The sequence below is a fragment of the Chelonia mydas genome, chromosome 25 (assembly GCF_015237465.2).
Source record: "Chelonia mydas isolate rCheMyd1 chromosome 25, rCheMyd1.pri.v2, whole genome shotgun sequence".
In the NCBI taxonomy this organism is placed as follows: Eukaryota; Metazoa; Chordata; order Testudines; family Cheloniidae; genus Chelonia; species Chelonia mydas.
In genome coordinates this window covers 5,742,239-5,768,331 of record NC_057858.1, presented here as the reverse complement: position 1 = coordinate 5,768,331, position 26,093 = coordinate 5,742,239, and the positions used below count along the sequence as shown (strand labels likewise).

The 26,093-nt window shown below is 47.8% G+C and overlaps 1 protein-coding gene across 16 annotated transcripts in view; it reads right to left on the bottom strand.

Moving 5' to 3' along the window:
* The window catches only part of DOT1L (DOT1 like histone lysine methyltransferase), a 125,934-nt gene extending 100,194 nt beyond the window's left edge, over positions 1–25,740 (bottom strand). For 8 of the 16 annotated variants that reach the window (XM_037885595.2, XM_037885598.2, XM_037885594.2 and 5 more), the window contains exon 1: positions 4,230–4,510. In XM_037885595.2, coding sequence (XP_037741523.1) covers positions 4,230–4,310 — 81 coding nt within the window. In that variant the 5' untranslated portion in view covers positions 4,311–4,510. Of the gene's footprint in view, positions 1–4,229; positions 4,543–25,545 lie in introns of those variants that run through there. The other 8 variants (XM_037885597.2, XM_043535911.1, XM_043535910.1 and 5 more) reach the window with 3 other exon arrangements.
* Between the last annotated feature and the right edge of the window lie 353 nt (positions 25,741–26,093).

Genomic DNA, 26,093 nt, shown 5'->3' with positions numbered 1-26,093 from the left:
TAAACGAAGCAGAGTACAAGACCTAATATTCTAGACACTTGAGAATTTAATGCAAGCACACTTTTGGGCAGGATTTTGGGAGTCAAGGAGTTAAGCTGTGATACAGAAGAGTAAACCCACCTCAGCTCTGATTAAGAAGGACACTCATAAAAACCAGAGGTCAACATCAGAAAATATTTTCTGAGTCACGTGGGGGGGAAAAGATTACTCACCGTGCACTATTCAACTTACTCATCAGTGTGTTACGGACAGAACTGCTCACCATGTATTCATTAGGAAACTGTGGCCTTTGAGGAAAGCAGAAGGCGGGGGAAGAGTCATACTTTCAGTTTTGTATGTAAGCCAGTGGGAGGCTGTATCTGTAACACCAATGCTCTCTCCTCCCACGGTCTTAATTAGTCTTGTAGGGAAATACACGTTTCACATCACCCTCCCAGGTTTCTTTTAACAGCTTGACAGGCACCAGTTTGTCAGCTGAGCTATTATGCAAATTCAGCAGTCTGAGGAGATCCCAGTTTTCCTATTGTACACAAAATAAGCAACAACAAATAAAATCATACCATAATTAAATTGCTAACATCCATTCACCATTAATATGAACATTTTTAATCTAAGTCTTTTTCATGTTACAAAAACATTCTGCTAAGTGAAATGAAGTCTGGATGTAGTAACAAATAAAAAGTTTCAAATGTTGTCTAATACAATGTTAAGTCACACAACTGTGCTACCAAACAGCAGCTCCGCAACACCTGAGCAACTTTTGGTACTGCGAATATGATTCTCCAGCATTCATGTGGCTCTCAGAAATAAATTAGTGGGGAGTGCTGTTTTTTTCTCCCAATCCCCCACAAATTCTCTCTCATAATGTTGGCACAGAGAAGTATAAACCTTGAGAAACTGCAAATAAAGATGCTTCTAAACAAAAAAAAAATCTTTAAAACATTATTTTTGAAGTCACCCCACCTTGCCTCCTAGATACCAAGAAGCAAGTGGAGTCAGTGGTGAAACTAAGAAACATTCTGCTGACGTCAAACAGAGCTGAGCTCTAAAACCACAACGGTACATACACCCTGCTGCCAACTCCAGTCTGAGCCAACGAGGGAAATAAAGTCTACCGTTCAATACGGTACAATGTTAGTAGGCCATACACTGCAATGTTCAAAGAGGATTTCTTTTTAAAGCATTACAGTTCTTTGCTGCAATTGCTGAAGTTGCAGCAAGTACACACAATTATTATGGAGTGTGATCTCTTCAACAGAGCTGCAGTGCAAAATATTGATTAGCTCCAGATGAACCATTCACTTCTGTATCTCTATGGGAAAAAATATGCAACCCAGAGAGGCCACTTTAATGACAGGATGTTCGGGTTCGACTGCAGTTCTTAAATCTTAGATAACATATGCAGATAGGCACCCTGACCACTACATTTTGATGAACTGTAAAAGAGAGTCTGCATATTCTGACATCTTAGAATAGATGCAGCCTAGAAACACCTGGCCAAGTTTCCCCTGATAATTTCTTTATCCCTACCTCACAAGTTGTAACAACATTAAATTCAGGTTTCCTTTTTTAAGCAAGGAAATTCAAACAAATATCACCAATCCATTCCCGCCTTCCTGACTGAGCCTTAACTTATGCAAGAAAATATTTATTGCTACATACAATCAGCTTCCAGAGGCAAGTTAATATGTGAAAACAAGCATGAAATTAAATTGGTCACTATTACACTTTCAGTTTCTGTCAATTCAAGTGCAGCGCGCGCGCGCGCACACACGCACACACAAATGACAGAGCTGCCCAAACAGGAAAGGCTGCATTAACTAGTATGTGCTGGAGGGCTCAAGCTCTGGGAGCAGGATGATCAAAAATAGCAAGCCCTGGTATATGCAGGATGTTTTGAAAACCACAGGCACATCCAACAGCACCAAAAGTCAGAAAGCAAGTATGCCGTGGTCTTCCCGGCCATAAGCAAGATAGTATATAATTGCAGTTGCATCAGCATTACCAAGACACTTAGACTAAGTCCTAGCATGTCCAAACACCAAAACACTACAAAGAAAGCCAACAGCACTCAAACCAGTTTTTAGAAGACTACTGCCTGACTGTCTCTTTGCAAGCCAATTCGCACCCTGTATTTTTACATGGCAGGGGATTAATATTTGACGCTGAGGCTAGATTGGTTTTGCACTGACATCTAACCATATATAAGTACACAAACAGTCTAAATTTCTCCTTTATGAGGCTTTTAATTTGAACATGAATACTCATTTTAAGGGATGACATATCTAGCACTTTGATTCAAGATAGACAGAAAAAGACAGTCAAGTTTGTGGATTATTTTAAAAAATTACACACACACGAGGGAAATCAGTGTCATATCTGAGAGAAGGCGTGGATTATAATGTGTAGTCAACAGAAAAGTTGACTTGGAATTCTCTTTAGACAAAATAAAAAGGTAATTTACATTAATACTTATTTTAAAAGTATTCAAAAAAGTCAAGGAAAGCTGCACTTATGCAACCACACACAAATTCCAAAACCCTCCCTTCCCTATTGGGAATTAAGATGTCTCTCCCCCTTCCCCCACACCCTTAACCTCCTTCCCCAACCCGTCAGAGCAGTTGAGACACCCCCACTTCACCACCAGAAAGAAGAACCTAGATTTGTTCACATTTGCAAAATTACAAGTCCTTCTTGATCTAGTCTGAAACAATTTTATTAACCTGTCAGAGGAACTAAGGAGCTTTTCAAGAAAAAAAACTTTTCATTAGCTATCTTCTCCCCCAGGCATCCCTGTTTATCTGTGAAGTCCAACCAATTTTAGAGGTCAAATCCACTTTTTCTAAGAGAAACACCGCCCTGAGTTGAGCAGACTAAAAGAACCCACCCTTTGCTATATTTCATCCTATAGTTATTTATTTACGCTACAGTAATTAGAATGCTACAAATTGCTACAGCCCCCACCCTGAAAGAAAAACTTTGAATGTGACAGAAAATATCCAATCCAGATCTGGGCTGAATGGAGAAAGGGAACTGAGGAGAGCAGAGCAAGGTGGGTTAGAAGCAGGGTGCCAGAGGGCCTGAAGAAAATAATGATATAAAATAATGCCAAACAGCATCAGGAGGGTTTATTTATAGAAAGGAATTGTTTGTTTGGGTTGGGGGTCCAGAGGAAATGGGATTATCTGAGGGCAGAGGGGGAAATCCATAGACTAGAAAGGTGGTTGGTTTGGAAGCAGGGGAGGTGTTAGCTTGTTGGGGATAGGGGTGCCTGGATGGCAACTGACAGGCAGCAAGGAAGTAACTGGGAATGAGAGGTTGGATAAACAGGAATTTCTTCCATTGAGAGGATGAATATTCAGAACATGGAAGAGGATGACTGGGGAACAGTAACAGACTGAAGATTTGGAGGGGGAAGAAAGACACCCAAACGGATTTGGGGGGGGATTGTTCGGGGCAGAAATTACGAGACGAAGGAATAGAAAAAAAAGAGAGGGATTCTGTGGAAGGAGTAGCAAGTATTTGGGCCTGGTGAGACCAGAGGCTGCCTGGAGTGGAGAGGTGATTTGGGCAGGGAGCGTTTAGATGGGGTGAGGAGGACAAGGGTTTTCTTTGGGAGACAGATGAGCGGAGCTACCAGGGACAAGGAGCCTTTGAGGGGAGACGGGACAGTCCATGGATGACAACCCAGGAAAGTGAAACCGGGGAAGGTGCCTGGCGAAAGGCAGAGGCTGAAGGGTGTCAGGACCAGGGGTGACTTGTGGGGCAACGGTGGCCTGGACAGGGGGTGCCCGAGAGAGAGCCGGCTCAGGGGGTACCCGAAGAAGGGGGTTCCTAATGGGGAGTGCCCAGAGCAGGGGGCAACGGGGATGCCCAAGCGGGGGGTCCGGGGAAGGTGGTGCCGGACAAGGGGAGCCTTAAGAGAGGCGGGGGGGGGGGGCAGCTCTGGGACAGGGCAGTGCCCAAAACAGGGGGACCTGACAGGCAGCAGGGAGGTACCCGATAAAGGGGGGACCGGTCCAAGGCGGGGTGGGGGGGGGGGGAGGGAGATCTGGCAAGAAGAGAGGGTCCGGGGGGGGGGGGATATGACGGGGAGCGGGAGCTGCCCGGGGGGATATGACAGGGAGCCGGGGGGGGTCAGGGGCAGGGGGTGTCCAGGGCAGGGGGGGGGCTCTGAGCGGGAGAAGGGGGTGTCGGGCGGGGGGGCCCCTTGCCGGGCCGATACTCACATAGACGGGCAGCGGCCAGGGGTAAACGGCCGGCTCGGCTCCCACGGGCGACTTCAGCCTGAGCTCCAGCCTCTCGCCCATGTCGGCAGCAGGAGGAGACGGCGGCGGCCCCGCACCATGCTAGAGTAGCCGCTCGGAGAGTGCGGGCCGGGGGGGGGCCGCTGCTGGGGAAGGAGGACGGGGGGGGCCGCCCGCTCCCCTTCGCCTCCCTCTATTGTAGTCAGCGGCTGGCCGGGCTCTCCAGCGCCGCCGCCATCTTGGGCCGGCGTGAAGCGAGCACAATGAGCCGCCGGGGCCGGGCCCGACCAACGCGCCAGACGCGGGGAGGGGGGCGGGGAGGGAACTGAACGAGCGAGCCCCCCCCCTCCTGTCCTCAGCTGCCCTCCCTGCTGACAGCCCCCACCCCCGGCCGTGTTGCTGCTTTACATGGGGGGGGGCTTTTCAGTGTGTTTCGATTTTGATTTTTTTTTTAACCCCCGTGAAGGGGGGGGGGGGTGTAAATTTGGGGGTGGAGGGTGATTTTTGCCCCCCCCCCCTTTTTTTTTTTTTTACTATAGATCAACAAAGTTGGGGGGATCCTTCCCCCCCCCACCCCCCCATTTTCTCTCGTAGTGGGGGAGGGGGGTTAGTTAATCGAGGCTGTTGCCCTTGGAGCTGTAGGACGGTGGCGCGGGGGCGCGGGCGGGGGCGGGGGGGGGGGGGCTTTGCAGCTTTGGTTTATTCACAGGAGTGGTCGCCGTGGGCCTTGCTCTTTATTCCTCCTCCGCTTTGCAAGTTTCCCTGGGTGCAAGAAGGGGCAAAAAAAAATAAATAAAAAGCCCACCCCGGGGGGGGGCACTAAGGCTGCTCCCCCAAAGCTATGTTGCATGCCCCCGTCCAGCACTGGGGGGAGGGGCGGGGGGGGAGCTGCTTCCCGTGCCCCCTTTTGGGGGGGGGGCACACGGTGCCGGGAGTCCGCCGGGAGCCGGCCCCGGATTGCGGCGGGGGCTCAGCCGCTCTGCCCCAGCCCTGTGCACGGGCTCCCCCGGGAGCGCCGGGCTGGAAGGTACCAACGTGCAAAGGACGCGGGGGGAGGGCTGGGGCGGGCGGGGGAGAGAGGACACCCAAAACGTGCAGTGCATGCGGCGGGCGGGGGCTGGGATTGTACCGGGCACAGGAGGTGGTGTCAGCACTTCCCGCAGAAACGCGCCTCTCCCGCTTGCCGGCGGGGTCCGTGCAGGGAGGCGGCGGACCGCAGCCCAGCCGCGGCCCGCCTTTCCCTGGAGGAGAGGGCGCGATCCCCTGCCGGAGGGGCCCCCCCGTCCCTGTTCCTGCGTGCAGAGCCCCCCCCACCGCGCCAACAACTTCATTTTAAAATCTGAGACTTAGGCAAGGGTTGGCAGTACCTGGTTCTGGGGCCCCCCCCCGTCCTGCAAAGGCCTTTGCAGGCTGCAAGTCGCCCCCCCTTGACTGCAGCGGGACTATTCCTAATACTAGGCCCCCTCCACAAGGTCCAATTCTGCTGCAGGCTTCCCTAAAATGGTAAATTGTGTCCAGATACCTTAATTATTTAACAACAACAAGGGGGACGCAACACAAGCCAAAAATAGGGAAAGAACCGGGGGTAAAAGGAATTTCAGGCTCTGTCTAGGCTTACAAGCCTACAGCTGGACCGATCATGCCGCTGTAAGAGCCCTTGTGTAGCCCCGTTATGCTGACCGGGGAGAGCTCTCCCGTGGACATCATAAAACCAGCTCAACGAGCAGCGGTGTAACTATGTCCACAGGAAAGGAGGACTTGTGGCACCTTAGAGACTAACCAATTTATTTGAGCATAAGCTTTCGTGAGCTACAGCTCACTTCATCGGATGCGTCTCCCTTGGGACACAGGGCCGTGCACATGAGTGCTTATGCTGGCAAAACTTACGTCACTCAAGGGTGTGTTTTGTCACACCCCTGAACGACAGCAGTTTTGCCCACATAGGTGGTCATGTAGACATGGTCTTAGGTAACTTAGTCTTTGCAACAAGAAAAGTCTTATCGTTCAGGGGTGTTAAAAAAAAACACCACCGCGAAAGACAAGTTTTGTCAACAAAAAACGTCAGTGTGAACAGCGCTTTGTCAGGAGGAGCGCTCTCCTGCCGACAAAGCTACCACCGCTCATTGGGGGTAGAAGTTTTTTTGTCAGAGGGAGAGCTCTCTCCTATGGACAAACAAAGCTGCCTAGTGTAGACAAAGCCTAAGATGTATTCAAGTCAGCAAAGCCTGATGAAATTAACCCTAAGGTACTTAAAGAACCATCTCAGAAGAAACCTTATCTTTAAGAACTCATAGAGGATGGGTGAGGTCACAGGTGACTGGCCAAAAGGGAAACATAGTGCCTGTCTTTAAAAATGGCAACAAAAAAGGCCCTGGAAATTATAAACCTGTCAGCCTAGATAAGATCATGGAGGATAAGTCCATCAATGGCTATTAGCCAAGATGGACAGGGATGGTACCCCCTAGCCCCTGCTTGCCAGAAGCTGGGAATGGGTGACAGGATGGATCACTTGATGATTACCTGTTCTGTTCATTCCCTCTGGGACACCTGGCACTGGCCACTGTCAGAAGACAAGATACTGGGCTAGATGGGCCTTTGGTCTGACCCACTATGGCTGTTCTTATGTTACCTGGAAAGACACTAGAACAAATTATTAAACTGTTTGTAAGCACCTAGAAGATAATAGGGTTATAAGGAATAGCCCACATGGATTTGTCATGAACAAATCATGCCAAATAGCAGATGGGGGGAAGCTGTAGCTGTGATAGATCTTAATTTTAGTAAGGATTTTGACACAGTCCCACATGACATTCTCATAAGCAAACTAGGGAAATGTGGTTTAGATGAAATTACTACTATCAGGTGGGTGCAAAACCAGTTGAAAGACTGTACTCAGATTACTTATCAATAGTTTGCTGTCAAATTGGGAAGGCATATTTAGTGGGGTCCTGCATGGGTCTGTCCTGGGTCCGGAACTATTCAATATTTTCATTAACAACTGGGATAATGGAGTGGAGAGTATACTTATAAAATCTGTGGATGACATCAACATGGGAGGGGTTGCTAGCACTTTAGAGGATAGGATTAGAATTCAAAACGACCTTGACAAATTGGAGAGTTGATCTTAAATCAACAAGATGAAATTCAATAAAGACAAGTGCGAAGTACTACCTTTAGGAATGAAAAATCAAATGCACCGCTACAAAATGGAGAATAAGTTCCTAGATGGCAGTACTGCTGAAAAGGATCTGGAGGTTATAGTGGATCACAAATTGAATGAGAGTCAACAATGTGGTACAGCTGCTAAAAAGCCTAATATTCTGGGGTATATTAATAGGATTGTTATATGTAAGATGGGGGGGGGGGGTAATGGTCCTGCTCTACTTGGCACTGCTGAAGCCTCAGCTGGACTACTGTGTTCAGTTCTGGGTGCCACAATTTAAGAAAAATATGGATAAATGGGAGAGAATCCAGAGGAGAGCAACAAAAAGGTAAAAGGTTTAGAAAATCTGACCTATCAGGAAAGGCTTGTTTATTCTTGAGAAAAGACAGGGGTGGAGGGGACCTGATAGTCTTCAAATATGCTAAGGGCTGTTATAAAGAGGACAGTGATCAATTGGTCTCCATGTCCATTGATGGTAGGACAAGGAGTAATGGGTTTAATCCGCAGCAAGTCACATTTGGTTTAGATATTAGGAAAAACTTTCTAACTATAAGGATAGTAAAGCACTGGAATGGGCTTCCAAGGGAGGTTGTTGAATCCCTGTTATTAGAGGTTGTTAATAACAGGTTAGATAAACACCGATCAGGTATGTTCTAGGTTTACTTGGTCCTGGCTCCAGCACTACATTTCTATTATTCTTTGATTCATGGGATGTAAAGTTAAGCACATGTATAGTAAGTTTTTACAGGCTGATCTGGGCCTTAGTGTTTACATCAAAAGAGTCATAATAAGGGGAGGCAATGTAATGGATAGAGCACTGGACTGGGACTCAGAAGACCTGGGGTCTGGTTCTAGCTCTGCCACTAGCCTGGTGGGTGACCTTGGGCAAGTCACTTAAACTCACTGTGCATTAGTTTCCCCACCTGTAAAATGAGGCATTGATACTGACCTCCGTAAAGCATGACTTGAGATGTTGCAAGTGTGTGTTTTCAACAACAAACCAACAGAGTTCAGGTCTAATCTTTCCAGAAAAGTCCTACCACATTTGAAAAAAAAAAAAAATCATATACATCTGTGCCTTTCATCCCAAAGCACTTTGCAAGCTACATACATACAAGAACCACTTCACTCACCATTGAAATACAGCCCCCTCTGGGTCAACTCAATACAAACCCTCTAAAAGCCAATTTCCTCAGGGCAAGGACTGTCCCATTGTCAGTGTTTAACAAATAGTCACTCCTTGTTGCTTTTTGAGTGAATAATGGCTCTGTTGGCTCTTGAATTAAAGAAATTTAATGCTCAACAAAAGGTGATGGCTTGACATCCCTCCGGGCCAAACTCTATTTATCACCAGTACAGAGAAATCGTGAGCACACAGAAAGTTTCTTTGACCTAATGTGACACCTTAGGGCTTGCCTATACCCAAAAGTTGTATTGCTTTAACCCCTTAGTGTGAATGCAACAACAACAGGATAGCTTATTCCTGTATGGGAAGGGGAATAAAACTATACCAGTGGTATACTACGTATCCGCTAGTATGCTATGTCCACACTAGTTTATCTGTATCTATAAAAGAAGTCACTCCCCTAACTGAAATAGCTACACCATATAAATACTACGTGTAGACTAGGTGCATATCTACACCAGTGGTTCTCAACCAAGGGTACATGTACCCCTGCGGGGACGCAGAGGTCTTCCAGGGAATACATCAACCCATCTAGATATTTGCCTAGTTTTACAACAGGCTACATAAAAAGCACTAGCGAAGACAGTACAAGCTAAAATTTCATACAGACAATGAGTTGTTTATACTGCTCTATACACTGAAATGTAAGTGCAATATTTATATTCCGATTTATAATATGGTAAAAATGAGAAAGTGAGCAATATTTCAGTAATAGCATGCTGACACACTTGTATTTTTAGGTCTGATTTTGTAAGCAAGTCGTTTTCAAGCGAGGTGAAAGTTGGGGGTGTACAAGACAAATCAGACTCCTGAAAGGGGGACAGTTGCCTGGAAAGGTTGAGAGCAAGACAGCTGCAATGCTGTAGCAAAGATGCTTCCTCCATCAATGTAGTTAATCCACATCTCCGAGAGTTGGTAGCTAGGTTCATAGGCACTGACTCCGTGGGCGCTCCGGGGATGGAGCACCCACAGGGAGAAAATGGTAGATGCTTAGCACCCACTACCAGCCCCGCAGGTCAGCACCTGCCCCTACTGCCTCCTGCCCACCCGTGGGCCCCGCCAATCAGTGCCTACCTCTCCCTCCCCGTGCCTCCTGCCCGCCACGAAGAGCTGTTTCACGGTGTGAAGGAGGCTGGGGGGGGAGGGGGAGGAGTGAGGACGCAGCGCGCTCAGGGAAGGGGTACTTACAGATGGTACTTACAGAGGCAGGGTGTGGGGCTTTGGGGGAAGGCGTGGAGTGGGGCTGGGGCAGAGCCGGGGGTTGAGCACCTCCCGGCACTTTGAAAAATTGGCGCCTATGGCTTGGTTGACAGAATCATCTTTCCCTCAAACTAGCCACGTCTACACCAGGAATTAGGTCAACCTACTTATGGGGCACAGTATGTGACATTTTTCACAGTCCTGGGTGACGTAGCTAGATCGATCCAATTTTTAATTCAATCTCCGGTTTCTGCGGAGACGGCCAACCAAGGAACCAAGGCGTCAGCTATGCAAGTATTCTTTTGTGCAGTGGACATACCTATATATTAGGAACCAGACTGAGATCTTCGTTTTACTTCACACTGAGCAACACTGAAATTGGAGATCAAATATTTAATGCTCTGAATGCTCTTATGAATCCCTCTGAGTCATCACATTTTAATATATATCTATGCCCTGAAAGAGTTGATCCAAGCTAGCAAGCAGTTATGCATTTAAAAAGATCAGCAAAGAGAGAGACAGGATTAAACACATTTTTCTAAGATGTCTAAAATAATCACATTTGTATGGTCTTCAGTGGCAAGTCTTTTTAAACTGAAGAGTAAGATTGGCAAGATTTCTCTTGTAGCATTCATCCCTTTTCTCCAGATACTGCCAGACAATCCCTGCCTGAGATGGACTTTTGTCTCTGGCTTTTAGAGAGAGTCAAGAGCAGGAAGTTATTTTTGTCTGCAGAATGCACCTGATCGCATCAAAGGGCTGGTGGCGTTTCTAAAAAACGTTACCTTTACGAGGTCACTTGCACACACCCGCAATCCTCCTGCGAATAAGGGCTTTCTCCTACTCCTGCAAATATATTTGGATCAAATATAAAAATACATTTGCCAAAGCCAAACAAGATAACTGCATTAGTCACTGGCATTTATTAAAGGAAGCAAACCAGGGCATGGTCAGGCAGGCATGACTGCCAGCTGTCCCCAAGCTTACCCAGGGGGAAGAATGTTTCTACTCTGACTGGTTAAGCCATCTATTTGCAGCTAAAAGACTGATGAAAAGATAGTTAGAGCAACCCCTGAATGGCAAGAGTGAAGCTTCTGGGCTCCAAACCATGGCACTGAAACGATCCAATGAAAGAAGACAAACAAACATTATGCATTAAAGGATTAGCCGTGGCCATATCTTGTCCTGGATCCACCTACCATCCAGTGCAACCAAAGTGGTGTAAACACAGGAGTTCTGATCCCCAAAACTCCATACTAAACCCAGCTCTTACACTGGCTCCCCTCTGCATCCTCCCCACTTTCCCCGTACCCAAGTGAAGTGTCATCATCTGATGGTCGGAGCATAGGGCTGGGAGTCAGGATTATCCTCCCTGCTCTGCTGGTGGCAGCATTGCCATCCCCAAATGTTCAAAAACCATGAGTTGGGTTCACCAAATATCATGAGAGTGGCTTTAAAATAATGAGATTATGTAAAAATCATAGATTTGGGGTTCTTTTTATTTGCCTTCCGAGCCTTTTAACCGGGCTCTTTGTGCGCAAGTCATCAAATGACTCTGTGGCATCCGATGAAGTGAGCTGTAGCTCACGAAAGCTTAGGCTCAAATAAATTTGTGAGTCTCTAAGGTGCCACAAGTCCTCCTGTTCTTTTTGCGGATACAGACTAACACGGCTGCTACTCTGAAATCTGTGGCTCAGTGCATCATGGCTTGAGATAGAGCACTGTAGTCTACAGGCAAAGTTACAGCATAAAGGCAGGTGGCCTTGGGTCCCGCTGCAGGACTCTATGGGGGGGGGGGGTATTCACACAAGGAGAAAAGATGTATTTTTACCACCAGCTAACTAAGGTAAGGCCTATGAGCTGAATTTAGCTCTTGGGCTACCTACCTACGCTTTGACCGTGCATGGAGTGTCGTAACGCCATGGTAAGGAGCATCGCAGCAAACGCCCTCCATGACGCAACAAAGAAGCGGATCGGCAGAGCCGCCTCCAACCAAGACACCGCCAGCTTCCTGAGCGGTTCCCTGGATGGCGAATTCGGACGGGATGGTGGCAACATCGCTTCACTGTGGTCCCGCACTCACAGTGCCACGCGTCGTCTGGGGAAGCGCATCGGCTGCCGCTGGGAGTGGTGCGAGGAGCGTCAGGAGCTGGGAGTCCTGGTGCCGCAGATCAGGCCCAACGACAACACCATCGTCACCCCGAGCACCAGGGGCATGCTGGAGAGGACCCTGAAGGCGGCCATCCACTCGCTGTACATGGAAACCCTGAAGCGTAAACTGGACCAAGGTAAACCTTCGAACTGACCAGCAAATGGGACGCCAGCAAGCACTTCCTCGCCGGGGGCGGCTTCACCCGTTTCGCCGACTGGCGGTTCATCGACCGTGCCCGGCTCAACTGCGTCCCGCTCAACGGAGCCGTCCGCCATGGAAACCGAGGCAAGCGTTGCAGGAAGTGCAGCTACTCCAACGAGACCCTGCCCCACGTCCTGCGCAGCTGCAAGCCCCACTCCAGAGCCTGGCAGCTGCGCCACAATGCCATCCAGAACCTCCTGGTGAAAGCCATCGCACCGTGCCTGGGGGAGGTCGCCGTGAACTGCGCCATCCCCGGCACTGACAGCCAGTTGCGACCTGACGTGGTAGTCACTGACGAGGCCCAGAAAAAGATCATCCTCGTCGACATCACGGTCTCCTTCGAGAACAGGACCCCAGCCTTCCGAGAAGCCTGAGCTCGGAAGCTGGATAAATACGCCCCTCTGGCCGACACCCTGAGAGCGAAGGGCTACGAGGTGCAGATGGATGCCCTGATCGTCGGAGCCCTGGGCACTTGGGACCCCTGCAACGAGTGTGTGCTGCGGACCTGCGGGATCGGTCGACGCTATGCACGGCTCATACGGTGCCTCATGGTCTCGGACGCCATCCGATGGTCCGGGGACATCTACATCGAACACATCACCGGCCACCGCCAGTACCAGGAGGTGTGAGCCGGTACGACATCGTGCATCAACTATGGGAAAGGGACTGAGAGACTTTTACCATTGGACCATATGAACTAGAACCATAAACTCACTGAACATTAAATCCCACCAAATGAGGGTAGATCCATCCTCATCATCGTATCCACTCATTATACTCCACACCTGAACATAGCCATTATATGGACAACATACCCCCATAGCTCAATGTCTGTACTTTGACCCGTTAAACTTTTACCCCCAATCGGGGAGACTGCAGATTATGTATTCCTTACGCCACCCGCTCCTAAACCGAATTTCGCACCCCTTGATAATCTGTACTTTATTCCCTGATAACCAGAAACTTCTATGCCTAAACTCTGTACCGTTTTCTTTTTACTTCAACATTATCTTAATAAAATTATTAAATCTGATAAAATAATTTAAGATGTTTTAAATTTACTTCCTATCACTGAGTAACCCCCTGCTAAATATTCCTCCTCCTCCTTCACTGACAGCTCTTTAGGAGTAATTTGCTCTTAGCATAGAACATTAAACTTACTTTTAGCTCTCACAAAGCAGCCTGGGAAACTTCAAAGCTGGGTGATACTGAATCACTACAGACTTGTCCAGCAGGGGCATGGACTGCTAAGTGATGCAGTGAATGAGGCTACTTAATGCAGAGTTTCTCCCCAGTCCAAATTATCTGAACAATTCATGTGCTAATTGCATTCATTCAGCCAGAGTCCTTTGGCAAAGAGCACACCCATGCCCCTAACAATGGCATCTTGACTCTCCCAGTTAGAACAATCATCTCTTCAAAGGCTTGGCAGCAGGTTAACCTGTCTCAGGCCCCGTGAGGTTTAAGCTCGGAAGGGAGACCTTCCAAGGAAAATCCAGGTACCTACAATGCTCTGCTAGCTGACAATAGGTAGCCATGACTCTCTGTCCTAATACTTGTTACCTCATCCTCCACATGCTTATTTCACCCACCCATTGTGTTCTTTTGTAACCCATCTAGAGAGATTGGGTTTTTATATGACACCGGATTCCTGTAGTTTGAGCTCTCAGGGGAGCCTCTGTGGCGCTCCTCAATGCTATTTCCCCCCATTTTAGAGATGGGGAATGGAGGTGGCAGAGAGAAACTTTGCCCAAGGTCACCCAGAAAGCCTGTGGCAGAACAGGGGATTGAACCGAGGCCCAACTTTCCTCTCAGAACTTGGCTTGTAAACTCGTTGGGTCGGGGATAATATGTGCTTGCACAGTGCCTACCACAATGGTGTAGTGATCCCTGACTGGTTTCAGAGTAGCAGCTGTGTTAGTCTGTATTCGCAAAAAGAAAAGGAGGACTTGTGGCACCTTAGAGAGCTGTAGCTCACGAAAGCTTATGCTCAAATAAGTTTGTTAGTCTCTAAGGTGCCACAAGTCCTCCTTTTCTTGATCCCTGACTGGAGTCCTTAAGTACATGATCATGCAGAGCATACAGGAAGCAGAGCTGGTGCTCCTCTGTCCAATTCAATACAGAATAAATTGCCTTAGCAGCATATTTAGGAGCCCTGTGCACTGGATCTAGGAATTTGTGGCAGTGAGGAGCCCACAGTCCTTGTCACAAGCACAGGGTGTTAGCCCCAGTGTCCTGACAAAATTCCAGTCTGGCCCTTACATTTGGCTCCCCGAGTTTTCCTGCAGTTTCTATTTGACACCAAATTCGTATTAACTTCCTATCCGAAACTACAAATCTAGTGTTTCTGTGCTGCCACATAGCAGCGGTGGAGAAAGCAATTTTTTTTTTCTTAAATATAGGCCCAGATCCTGCAATTGGATCCCTGCAGTTGGACCACCTCAAGGAGCCCCTGGGCTCTTAAAGGGTCTGTTCGCCTGGATACATTTGCAGGATTGGGGCCACAGTTTGTATACGTGTTTAAGTCTATAAAGTGCCGTAGGATCCCCTGGGTGTTATAGATGTAGCTAAAAGAATGCAGAAAAGTGCACGCTCACTTGCCTCATTCACTCTAGAGTTACCTACATAAAACGTACATGCAACAGCTACACAAGTGCACCATGCTCTGGGTAGAACAGCAGAAAGGTTGCCACACCCAGGCATTCTGTTTGCATAGGAGTCCTTCATCATCAACCTGCAGATTATATTGACAAAGCCCTTGCTGGTACTGGAAGAGACTCAGCTTCCCTTCCTTCTTGTACATGTGTTCTTATAAATGCAGAAGTCAACACACCCAGATTTAGAAAAAGAACAGCTAGTTCATTAAAAATATGATTTGGTCCGTATGCCAGCAAGCCCTAGATTATTCATTATTACACTAGGAGAAGCAGTGTGATGATTGCACTGGACTGGGGCTTAATAGACCCGGGTTCTGTTTCCAACTCTGCTCTTAACCTGCTGGGTGACCATGGGCAAGTCCCTTCACTTCTCTGTGGCTCAGTTTCCCCATCTGTAAAAATGGTACTTACAATAGAACCTCAGAGTTACGAACATGTCAGGAATGGAGGTTGTCTGGAACTCTGAAACGTTCAGAGCTCTGAAGAAAACTTTATGGTTGTTTTCAAAAGTTTACAACTGAACATTGACTTAACACAGCTTTGAAACTTTACTATGCAGAAGAAAAACACTGCCTTCCCTTTTGTTTTAGTAGTTTATGTTTAACGCAGTACTGGACTTGCTTTTGGGCGGCGCAGTCTCTGCTGCTGCCTGATTGCATACTGCCAGTTCCAAAAGAAGTGTGTGGCTGACTGGTCAGTTCGTAACCCTGGTGTTTGTAACTCTGAGGTTCTACTGTACCTCCTTTGCAAAGCGGTTTGAGATCTACTGATGAAAAGCATCTTATGAGAACTAGGTGTTGTTATTACCTATCACGGAGATATGACCCAAAACGAGCTATTTTAAGGGGGCTTTTCTTTAGATCTGGGCAGTGCTATAGATCCCATTCTTCCACCCAGCTTCCTCAACTAATGAAACAATCTTGTGATCTATATAGCGCCTGTAATCGGGAAGGAGCCCAATTTGTTATAAAAACTTGTCTAGCGTACAACACAGCAGATGTTAACAGTAACCCGCAAAAAAAAATAAAATAAAATAAAAAAAGGAGTTGTGCACTCTTGCTTCTTCATGATGCAGAAAGGAGGCTTGAGAGGATTTTATGAAAACGAAAAGAGATCTGCTTGTTTGTTGCCTCAGAAATTCAGGTTTGAGCTACCCTCGATGACTCTGTAGTAGTGAGGCTCAGATCTCAGTCATAGGTAGTTCACGAACCTGCCCTTTGGGGAGGCTAGCCCCCCCCCGCCCCAACACTTCCACCCCCCTCGACTGTCAGAGCCCTAGGCTCCCCCACCCCACCGCAGCCAGAGGAGCCCCAGCCAAACTGCCCCAAGGACCAGCCCGCCCGACCCAGCCACCCTGAGCCCCAGGCCAGCCCGACCCAGACATCGTTTCTCATACCAATACCAAAATGACTGACCAAGTATTATTTTATCAACTACAATTGGTTAATAACATAGTAAAAGCATCCTGATTGGTTAATAACTTGGACTGGTTAATAATTAAATCACAGTGTTTTAATATATGCTGCATAGAGCCGCAGGAGACACCTCAAACAGCCTCTTGCTGCTTGGGAGCCTGAGCATCACTGTTCTGTGGTGACCAGAGAACTAGTGAAATTATGAGGTCACAAGAAAGGGAAAGTTGAACACTTGAGAGAACAAACCAAAAAAACCCACCCTCTCTCAGCACCTGTTAACTCCTAATGAATGCCTGGGAGAGAGAATGTCTTTGTTAAAAGTTCATTTCTCTTATTATTAATTGTATTATTGTAGCCACTAGGAGCTCCAGTCAGAGACCAATGATCCCATTTGGCTAAGAACTGCACAAACACAGGACATCCCCACCTCAGCCCTTCCTTTAAGGTGTGGGACATCACACAACCCCTAAGAACTTCTCTGACCAGACTCCACATTCTTGGTATCTCTAAAGCAAAAATCAAGGAGGAATAATTAAAAAAAAAAATTAAGTCTTTTGCAGGTCCCCTTTAACCTCTTTTAGGTTTATAAATCATCATCACGGAACCATAGAAATAAATGGGACCTCATGGAACTTTATGGTTACAGGACTATAAATAACCGATAATAGTGACCCCACATGGTCAGAACTTTAGTTTTATATCTAATCTGAAAGACACAACCTCCAGCAACACAGCGTCCCTTAACACTGTGCTCGGGACTGAGTTAGAGGGCACAGCGCCGTTGACGGACTCCCGGGTAGCACTTCCTGCGGCAGCAAGTGCTTTGAGAGCAGTGAGCACCCCCTCCAGCCTGTTACGCGTGTCAGATTATTATGGGCCAAGCGAAGCAAGGTTCTGCACATGGCTCGGTGGCATTTCTCGGTTTGGATGTAACGCAATAACTTTTGAAGGCCACGTCTGATCAATTCCCGCATTTTAAGGAACGTTCTAGGCATCAGTGGGCAGATCTCAATTGATTGGGGGGGGTAGTCATCAGAAAACCAGAAGGAGGCAATGCCTTCGCTCCCAGACAGAAAGAAAACAAACAAGAACGTTTTTGTTTTGTTTTTGGGGGGGGGGGGGTTTCAAGAAGCCCCTGAAATAGAGGAGGTTGGGGGAGTGGCACATGGGGACTGGCAGAATGCAAAGAGTCCCTGGGCGAACTCAGCCTACAGAAGCATCAAAAGCATGTCACTTTCTAGTTATGTCTATTGCAGCGGCACCTCACATCTAAAAAGATCCCAGCAGGAGGCAGGGAGGCCAGGCTGTAGCTTTTATATTGTTGCCCAGCATAGAAAGAATGGAAGAAGGAGAGTTGCGTGGGGGCAGGAGGGGTAAGATGCCGTGGGTCTATTGAATTTCAGCTGTCCAGTAGGTCTGCTCTGAGGCGAGACCCCTTCTGGAGGTATAGCCCCTAGAGAAGAACACATTAAAAGCAGATAGAAAGACCCATTCAGATATAAATAAAAGTTAAGATTTTGTCATGGGCATTTTTAGTAAATGTCACAGGCAATAAACAAAAATTCACAGATGTCCGTGACCTGTCCTTGACTTTTACTAATATCCCCTATTAGGAGAGGACTAACATTCAGAGCCCCGCCAGGGGTGGACCACCAGCCATTGCTCCAGCCCCACCGCTGCTCCTGCTCCAGCCCCAGGGACTGCTGGACAAATAAATCACAGAGGTCCATTGCAGTCATGGAATCCACTACCTCGGTGACTGACCCGGATCCTTAGTTATAGATACTGTGAAGACAACCGGGCAACTGGCCATGACTTGAGCAGGAGCTGAGGCAGGGCCAGGCTATGCTGCAGCAAAAGTAGTCTGTCAGAGGGAGAAGAGAGCATCCCCAAGAAGATAGCCGCTTGAGCAGACCGGAGCAGCTTGCTATGTGCATTAGGTGCCTATATGTCTGCATTGGGGTCACCTGGTTAGACCCTTGCTTGTGGATTGTCTGGGCCATTAAGACTTGAGAGTAATTTGAGATAATTGCCTATCAGGCTCAGAGCACTCATCACAGATATTTACCCCGATTTCAGATCTATCTCCCCAAATAGTGAGGCTTACTGACCTCCCATCTGAGGTGCACCAGAGCCTTCGCGTCAGCCGGCAGCACAGTGGAAGGAGTTTCCAGACAACGGCTCTGTGCAAGTGCTTGTAGAAATGTAGCAGGCTGCATGGAACGTGGATTTTAAATACCAAGCTGGTGGATATAAACGGATAGGTGACTTCTGGTGCAGAAGGAGGGCGTAGGTGGAAGGACAGGACAATATGGCCTCAGGGCAATTGTGGGAAGGCAAGGAGGCCTATCAGAACTCAAGTGCTTTAGCCTGCATGCTCACTGCAAAGTGGGAGGTTTGTTTCCCACTTGAGTTAAAGCCAAGTCTGGACTCTAACTCACCCACCCTCCAGCTGGGCCAGCTAACCTGGGTTTAAAGCACCTTTGAACCTGGATAAAAGGTTTTACTGCATGACCAGGTGATCCTAAGCACCCCTGTATTCACACACTACATTCTATTGTAATAATCTTGGTACAAACTATGCATTGTGAGGTATCATTTAAAACATAACTCACTGATCATTAATATTCTTGCATGACATACATACGCGGTAGGTATGAAGAGTTACGGCTATATGCTGGAGTTCTAGGGTTGCCAACCCTCCAGGATTGTGCTGGAGTCTCCAGGAATTAAACATTAGGACTGTCAATTAACCACAGTTAATTCACATGATCAACTAAAGAAAATCAATTGCAATTAATTACACTGTTAATAGAATATCAATTGAAATTTATTAAATATTTTTGGATGTTTTCTACATTTTCAAATATATCTATTTCAGTTACAACACAGAATACAACTGTACAGTGCTCACTTTATATTATTTTTATTACAAATATTTGCACTGTAAAAATGATAAACAAAAGACAGTATTTTTCAATTCATCTCATACAAATACTGTAGTGCAATCTCTTTATCATGAAAGTGCACCTTACAAATTCAGGGTTTTGTTACGTAACTGCACTCAAAAACAAGACAATGTAAAACTTTAGAGCCTACAAGTCCACTCAGTCCTACTTCTTGTTCAGCCAATTGCTAAGAGAAACAAGTTCGTTTACATTTATGGGAGATAACGCTGCCCACTTCTTAATTACAATGTTACCTGAAAGCAAAAACAGGCGTTCACATGGCACTATTGTAGATGGCATCGCAAGATATTTACATGCCAGATGTGCTAAAGATTCATATGCCTCTTCATGCTTCAGTCATTGTTCCAGAAGACCTGCTTCCATGCCGATGATGTTAGTTAAAAAAATGCGTTAATTAAATTTGTGACTGAACTCCTTGGGGGAGAATTGTATGTCTCCTATTCTGTTTTACCCACATTCTGCGATATATTTCATGTTCTAGCAGTCTCGGATGATGACCCAGCACATGTTCGTTTTAAGAACACTTTCACTGCAAATTTGACAAAATGCAAAGAAGATACCAATGTGAAATTTCTAAAGATAGCTACAGCACTCAACCCAAGGTTTAAGAATCTGAAGTGCCTTCCGAAATCTGAGAGGGACGAGGTGTCGAGAATGCTTTCAGAAGTCTTAAAAGAGCAACACACTGATGCAGAAACTACAGAACCCAAACCACCAAAAAAGAAAATCAACCTTCTGCTGGTGGCATCTGACTCAGATGATGAAAGTGAACATGCATTGGTCCGCACTGCTTTGGATTGTTATCGAGCAGAACCCGTCATCAGCATGGACGCATGTCCTCTGGAATGGTGGTTGAAGCATCAAGGGACAAATGAATCTTTAGCACATCTGGCATGCAAATATCTTGCGACACTGGCTACAACAGTGCTATGCAAATGCCTGCTCTCACTTTCAGGTGACATTGTAATTAAGAAGTGGCCAGCATTATCTCCCGTAAACATAAAATTTGTTTCTCTTCGCAATTGGCTGAACAAGAAGTAGGACTGAGTGGCCTTGTAGGCTCTAAAGTTTTACATTTTAATTTTTGAATGAAGGGTTTTTTGTACATAATTGTACATTTGTAAGTTCAACTTTCGTGATAAAGAGATTGCATTACAGTACTTGTATTAGGTGAATTGAAAAATACTATTTTTTTACAGTGCAAATACTGTAATAATAATTAAATATAAATTAATTTAGCTGAACCCAGTCTTAGGACAGTAGGATGGCTAGGACAAAAACTCAGGTGAGAGTCTGGGAAAAACTCTGCTTTGAAGACCGATGACATAACTGGTCTTGGGCCTTCATCCCGTAGCGAGCAGCACCGTGAGTACACCAGGATGGCAACCAAAAAAGCAATGATTGAAAGATGTCCAATTTCCTACTCTAGAAAGGGTCTCAGGGAAGAAGTAGGGGGCTAGGATCTGGGCCCACTGGTAAAGAGACACTAGCAATAGGGAAGGGATGGGATTTGGGGAATTAGAGGAGCAAATAGGGAGGGGATCAGGCCTAGCAGGCAGGTAGACCAAAAGAGGTGATGGATTAGTAGCTGTGCTGGTCAGGCCACAGCAGACAGAAGCTGTGTGCAATTGGCAGGGAAGGTGAATGGAGAGAGGTGAGGTAGGTGGTATAGAAGCTGGCTCTAAGACATCTGAAACACTTTGCTCTTCCTCCAGTTCCTGAAGTGGCTTGGAGGAACAAGAGGGATAAAGATGTCATAGGGTTAATTTAAAGGACAGACTCAAAGGGAAAAAAAAACAACCTTCCCAGGATGGGAACAAAGACCCAGAAACCTGGACTGGTTGGAACCCAGGAGTTGCAAAGGGCCACCAATAGGGGCGTTAATAATTGCATGTGGGAGTGCTGACAGTTCTGCAGCGTAAGCCCAGGTGCACTCCGAGAGGCAACCAGAGCAGCAGCAGCTCCTTCTGGCACTGATTTCCCAGTAGGAGCTGAGTCCCGACCTTTCCGAATTAACCCCTTTTGGCCTTGTCTTCACTCGGGGAAAGTGTATTTTACGTGTGTGTTAATGTAGCCGTGGCAATTTGTATTTTAACAAGAGCAGCTCGACTAACTAACCTATTAGAAGTTCAGCTTACCTGGAGATTCTTACATGGTAGGCAGCATGGTCTATTGGACAGGACATTGGATTTCCAAGTCAGGAGACCTGGCTGCCACTTACTGTGTAACCATGGGTGAGTCATTTAACCTCTCCATGACTCTGCTTGTCCGTCTATAAAATGGGGATAACTCACCCTCCTTTGCAAGCAATTTGAGATCTATTGCTGAAAAGCACTAGACCTTGAAGTGCCAAGCATTATTAGTGGGATGAGACAGCATCCATTGAAGAGCAGCCATTCCTATGCCCTTTCAGGGCTTCAAAGGGGATACGTGCCAGGGATGATTTCGATAGCTCCCAAACTTCACTGCCTTTCCAGGCTGCACACCTTTCTCCCACCAAATCTCCTCCCCACTCCCTTTGACCTGATCTTCATACTTCAAACCGAAAGATGCCTCGGTTCTTTTGATTTCAGCATGGCAAGAAGTGGTGGAGGAGAAATAAAACCAATCCAATGGAGAGATTAACATCTTCCTTGTCCCACATTAGCAGGATGGTACTGCGGGGCAGAGGACTCACAACTCTAAAGCCTTGTCTCAACACAAAAGTTGTATCATTTTAACTACCCCAGTATAGCATAGTGCAACCCACCCCTGACAGTCATACTGGTATAACAGTGCCTTATAGCAGTATAGCTCTTTCCCATAATGAATAAGCTTTACCAGTGTACGGGACCTTTATAGTGGCATAGCTATCTCCCCACTAGGATTTTTACTGGTATAACTATTTTGGCAGAAAAAAAAACCCACAAAAAACACAATTCTAACCAAAATAAGCACAAAAGCAATATCTAAAGCAGGCCTAAGGCATTCTGATCTGGCAGCATTTTACATTTGCATTCCACTAGACTGGTGTAATTAGCAACCCACAATGCAGTGTGATGGAGAATCACGCCTCAGATCTTCAATTTGCACCCAGAAATGAAGGAGAAGCCCGGGCAGGATACAGAGCACAGGTTCCACATGCTCCCGGGGAGACATGCTGCTAAACATGGTAGCTGCGCCTTCAGCCCTCGCTTAGCTGAGTGGTTCCTGGACGTGGCCCTGTATAGAGCATATTGCAGTGATCCTGTCTGGCAGTGGCAAAGAAGCAGATCGCTTATGTGAGGTCACTTCTGAACAGAAAGGTGGCAGCTTCCAAACCAACTAAAGATGGGCAGAAGAGGACTCTGCTCTGCAGCTGCTGCTACTTCACCTAGACCAGTGGTCTCCAACCTTTTGGTGCCCAAGATCATTTTTTGAATTTCAGGGTAACCCAGGATCTACCCCACCCCTTCCCCAGGGCCCTTCCCCTTCCCAAAGCCCCCCCCCCCCGCTCACTCCATGCCCCCCCTCTCCATTGCTTGCTCTCCCCCACCCTCACTCCCTTTCAACGGGCTGGGGCAGGGGTTTGGGAGGGGGTGCAGGCTCTGGGCTGGGGCCGAGGGGTTTGCAGTGTGGGAGGGGGCTCTGGGCTGAGCCTGGGGCAGGGGGTTGGAGCGCAGGAGGGGGTGAGGGATGCAAGCTCTGGGTGGGTGTTGGGTGCAGAAGGGGGCTCCGGGCTGGGGCAGAGTGTTGGAGTGCAGGAGGGGGTTCAGGGTGCAGGAGGGGGTATGGGGTGCCGGCTCCTGGAGGGGAGTCAGGGTTAGGACAGAGGGTTCAGGTGCAGGATGGGGTTCAGGGTGCAGGAGGGGGTATGGGGTGCTGGCTCTGGGAGGAGGCTCAGAGCTGGCGCAGGGGCTTGGGGTGCAGGAGAGGACATGGGGTGCTGGCTCTGGGAGGGGCTCAGGGCTGGGGTACAGCCTCCCGCCAGGCAGCACTTACCTCGACTGGCAGCGCAGCGAGGCTAAGGCAGGCTCCCTGCCTATCGAGGCCCCACACTGCTCCCGGAAGGGGTCAACGCACCCCTGCAGCTAGTGGGAGGGCTGGGGGGCATGTGGCTCTGCACACTGCCCCTCTCTGCAGGCACCACCCTCAAATCTCCCATTGGCCACAATTCCCCTTTCCTGGCCAACGTGAGCTGTGGGGGCGGTGCTTGCAGGCAGGAGCAGCACACAGAGACCCCGGGGCCCTGCAGGCACCTTCCAGTGCCGCCGCGACCGGAGATCGCAGTCGACTGGGAGAGTCCCCAGGATCGACCAATCGATCGTGATCGCTGCATTGGTGATCACTGATCTAGAACCTGCCTACATCCAGTCACCCCCCTAGATCAGGGTTCTCAAACTTCATTGCATCGTGATCCCCTTCTGACAACAAAATTACTTCATGACCCCAGGAGGGGGGACTGAAGCCTGAGTCCGCCCAAGCCCCACTTCCCTGGATGGGGGGGGGCCAAAGCAGACTCTCAGGGGCTTCAGCCCCATGCAGGGGGCCTGCAACCTGAGTCCTACCACCCAGGGCTGAAGCCCTTGGGCTTTGGCCCTAGGCCCCAGTCTAAGCCAGCCCTGGTACCCCCATTCAAAGGGGGTCGGGACCCACTTTGGGGTCCTGACCCACAGTCTGAGAACCACTGCCCTAGATTTTCACCTTCCTCACACAAGGTAGACAAACTCCTTGTATGGAGGAAATGGATATTGCTCGTCACCCATAACTTCTGGATGTTTTCCCCCAGCCAACCCATATGATCCCTTGTCTTGATTGGGACTGGATAAGGGTCAATCCCAACTGGGGAATTACACAGTGCCCCATCCAGAACCACTGTCTAGAAAGCAGACATAGGTAGTATTAGCTACTGGCCTATTTTACCAGTTCTTCAGCACAACCCCATTAGCTTCCTCTTTGCCTTAGGATTGCAGTTCAAGGGTTTGACAAGAGCTTGGCAAAACCAGCCCCATCCTGTGAGCGAGTTTCATTCACAAGAACATTCGTGAAAAGAGAGAACACCAGGAGTAGGAGTGCCACTAAGCATTCCCACCAGTAGTGCCTCCCCCACAGCCATTTGGAGAAGCTCTCTTATTCTCAGAGAGCTCAGCCTGCGGGTACAGATCTCTCTCGAAAGCCTGGTTCTTATTTCAGTGCATAAGGAGAACAGAGCTCTTAACAATCTGGCCTCAACCCCTATTGAATGGGGTTCTTAATAGAGCTAGTTGGAATCCTGCCCCCCCCACACACTTTTTTTTTTTTAATACACTTTGACAAAAAGTTGAAATATTTTAGCCAAAAATTGAAATGGTTTGATTTGATTTGGAACTTCTGCCAGGCTGCCTCATGGGAGTTGTAGTTCGGGTGCCTCCTGCTTGCATTCTCCTCTATAGCTATGCTCCTCGGTTGGACTATAGCTCCTATGATGCACTATAGTCTCCCATCTCAGAGAGGGGAGGCAGTGCATGATGGGAGATGTAGTCCACGGGGGAGCCCAGCAGAGAAATGCGGAACAGAACAACGCCTATGGGGCGGCTTATCTAAAACGAAATATTTTGAGAGTATATCAGTATTTTGATTAAAAACAAGTCAAGTTTTCTGCAGCAGACACTTGATAAAAAACAACCCTTCTGTTTAGCTGGAAACACCCTTTTCTGAGAACAAAGACAGTCTTGATAGAAAATTGTCAACCAACCCTAGCATAGAATAGCTTAGACGCCTTTGAAAATCCCAAGCCCAGTACCAAAATGTTTTTCCTGGGGGCAGGCCAGGCCATAAGAAAGGCCCAGTCTCACCTAAAGAATTCACTTGCTCAACCGGTCAAACAAGGAATTTGGTAGATCTTTAGAAAGTGGTGCACAGCTCATTTCTCTTGCCTGGCTTTTGTTTGAGGGCAAGTTGGGGTTATTCTAGTGGTCCTTCTGTGTGTTGCATCTTTATATCTCACAGGACTCTACTGTTTGAAAAGCCAGGCAGCTTGTGAAGGGGGGCCTCAGTCCTGGAGTCCCTGTCAGGCCCAGCTCAGCAGTCACAATTACATCACTGCCTCAGTTTCCCCAATGGGCATTCAATAAGCCCAAGGAGACTTATGCCTATTGAATGATGCCCCTTCAGGCATCTAGCTTATTAAACCCAAAGATGGAACATTATGTAAATAGGCCTCCACCCCAGAATCTCTAGCTAGGGAGGAAGGATGTTAGTTAACTTCGGTCCATCAACCCAAAGTATCTCCAGGCCCCTTGGTCAAGAGGGCCTCTTGACCCAGAATCCTTTTCTGGAACCAGGGCCTCTTATGATCAGCTGAGGAAGCATCTCTCCTCTTGGGTCCAGTCCCCACAGAAGTCAGACCATGACAAACCTTCCTTGGAACAGCCTATAATTCCTCTGCTCCAGAGCTTCTGCTGCTACCTGGTGAAGTCCCTCCATAGGGTTAGGTTCCATTGAGATTTAGTACTCATGGCTCCTCCCTGTCAGACCCTCTCTCATTTAGAAGCATTCTTCCTCAGTTTCCCTCCCTAGTGAACACCCTCACCAGCTCCCCCTGAGAAGCCCTCCACTTGTGGGCTTTCTTTTTCTTGGAGCTATTCCTTTCCCCTAGAGGCTTCTGTTCTCTAACCTTCAACCCCCACTGGGAGTAGCTTCCTTTTATCATCTGCAGATACTTCCCTGTTTAATTAACTGCCTCCCAGTTCCTCAGTGAGTTCATTAGTCCCAGGTGAACCTGACTTGCCTCATTCCTCCTTATGTAGCCTGTCAGAGGAAGGGTAAGCCCCTGACTAGCTAGCTGTGGGTGTGAGGAACAAGATGGCTACTCAGTAGTTTTAGGATGGGGGCCCAGGGGATTTGTCGGGAAGGTCTGAATCTCTCCTGTAAGGCTCTCATTGAAGGAGCAAAGGGTAGAAAAAG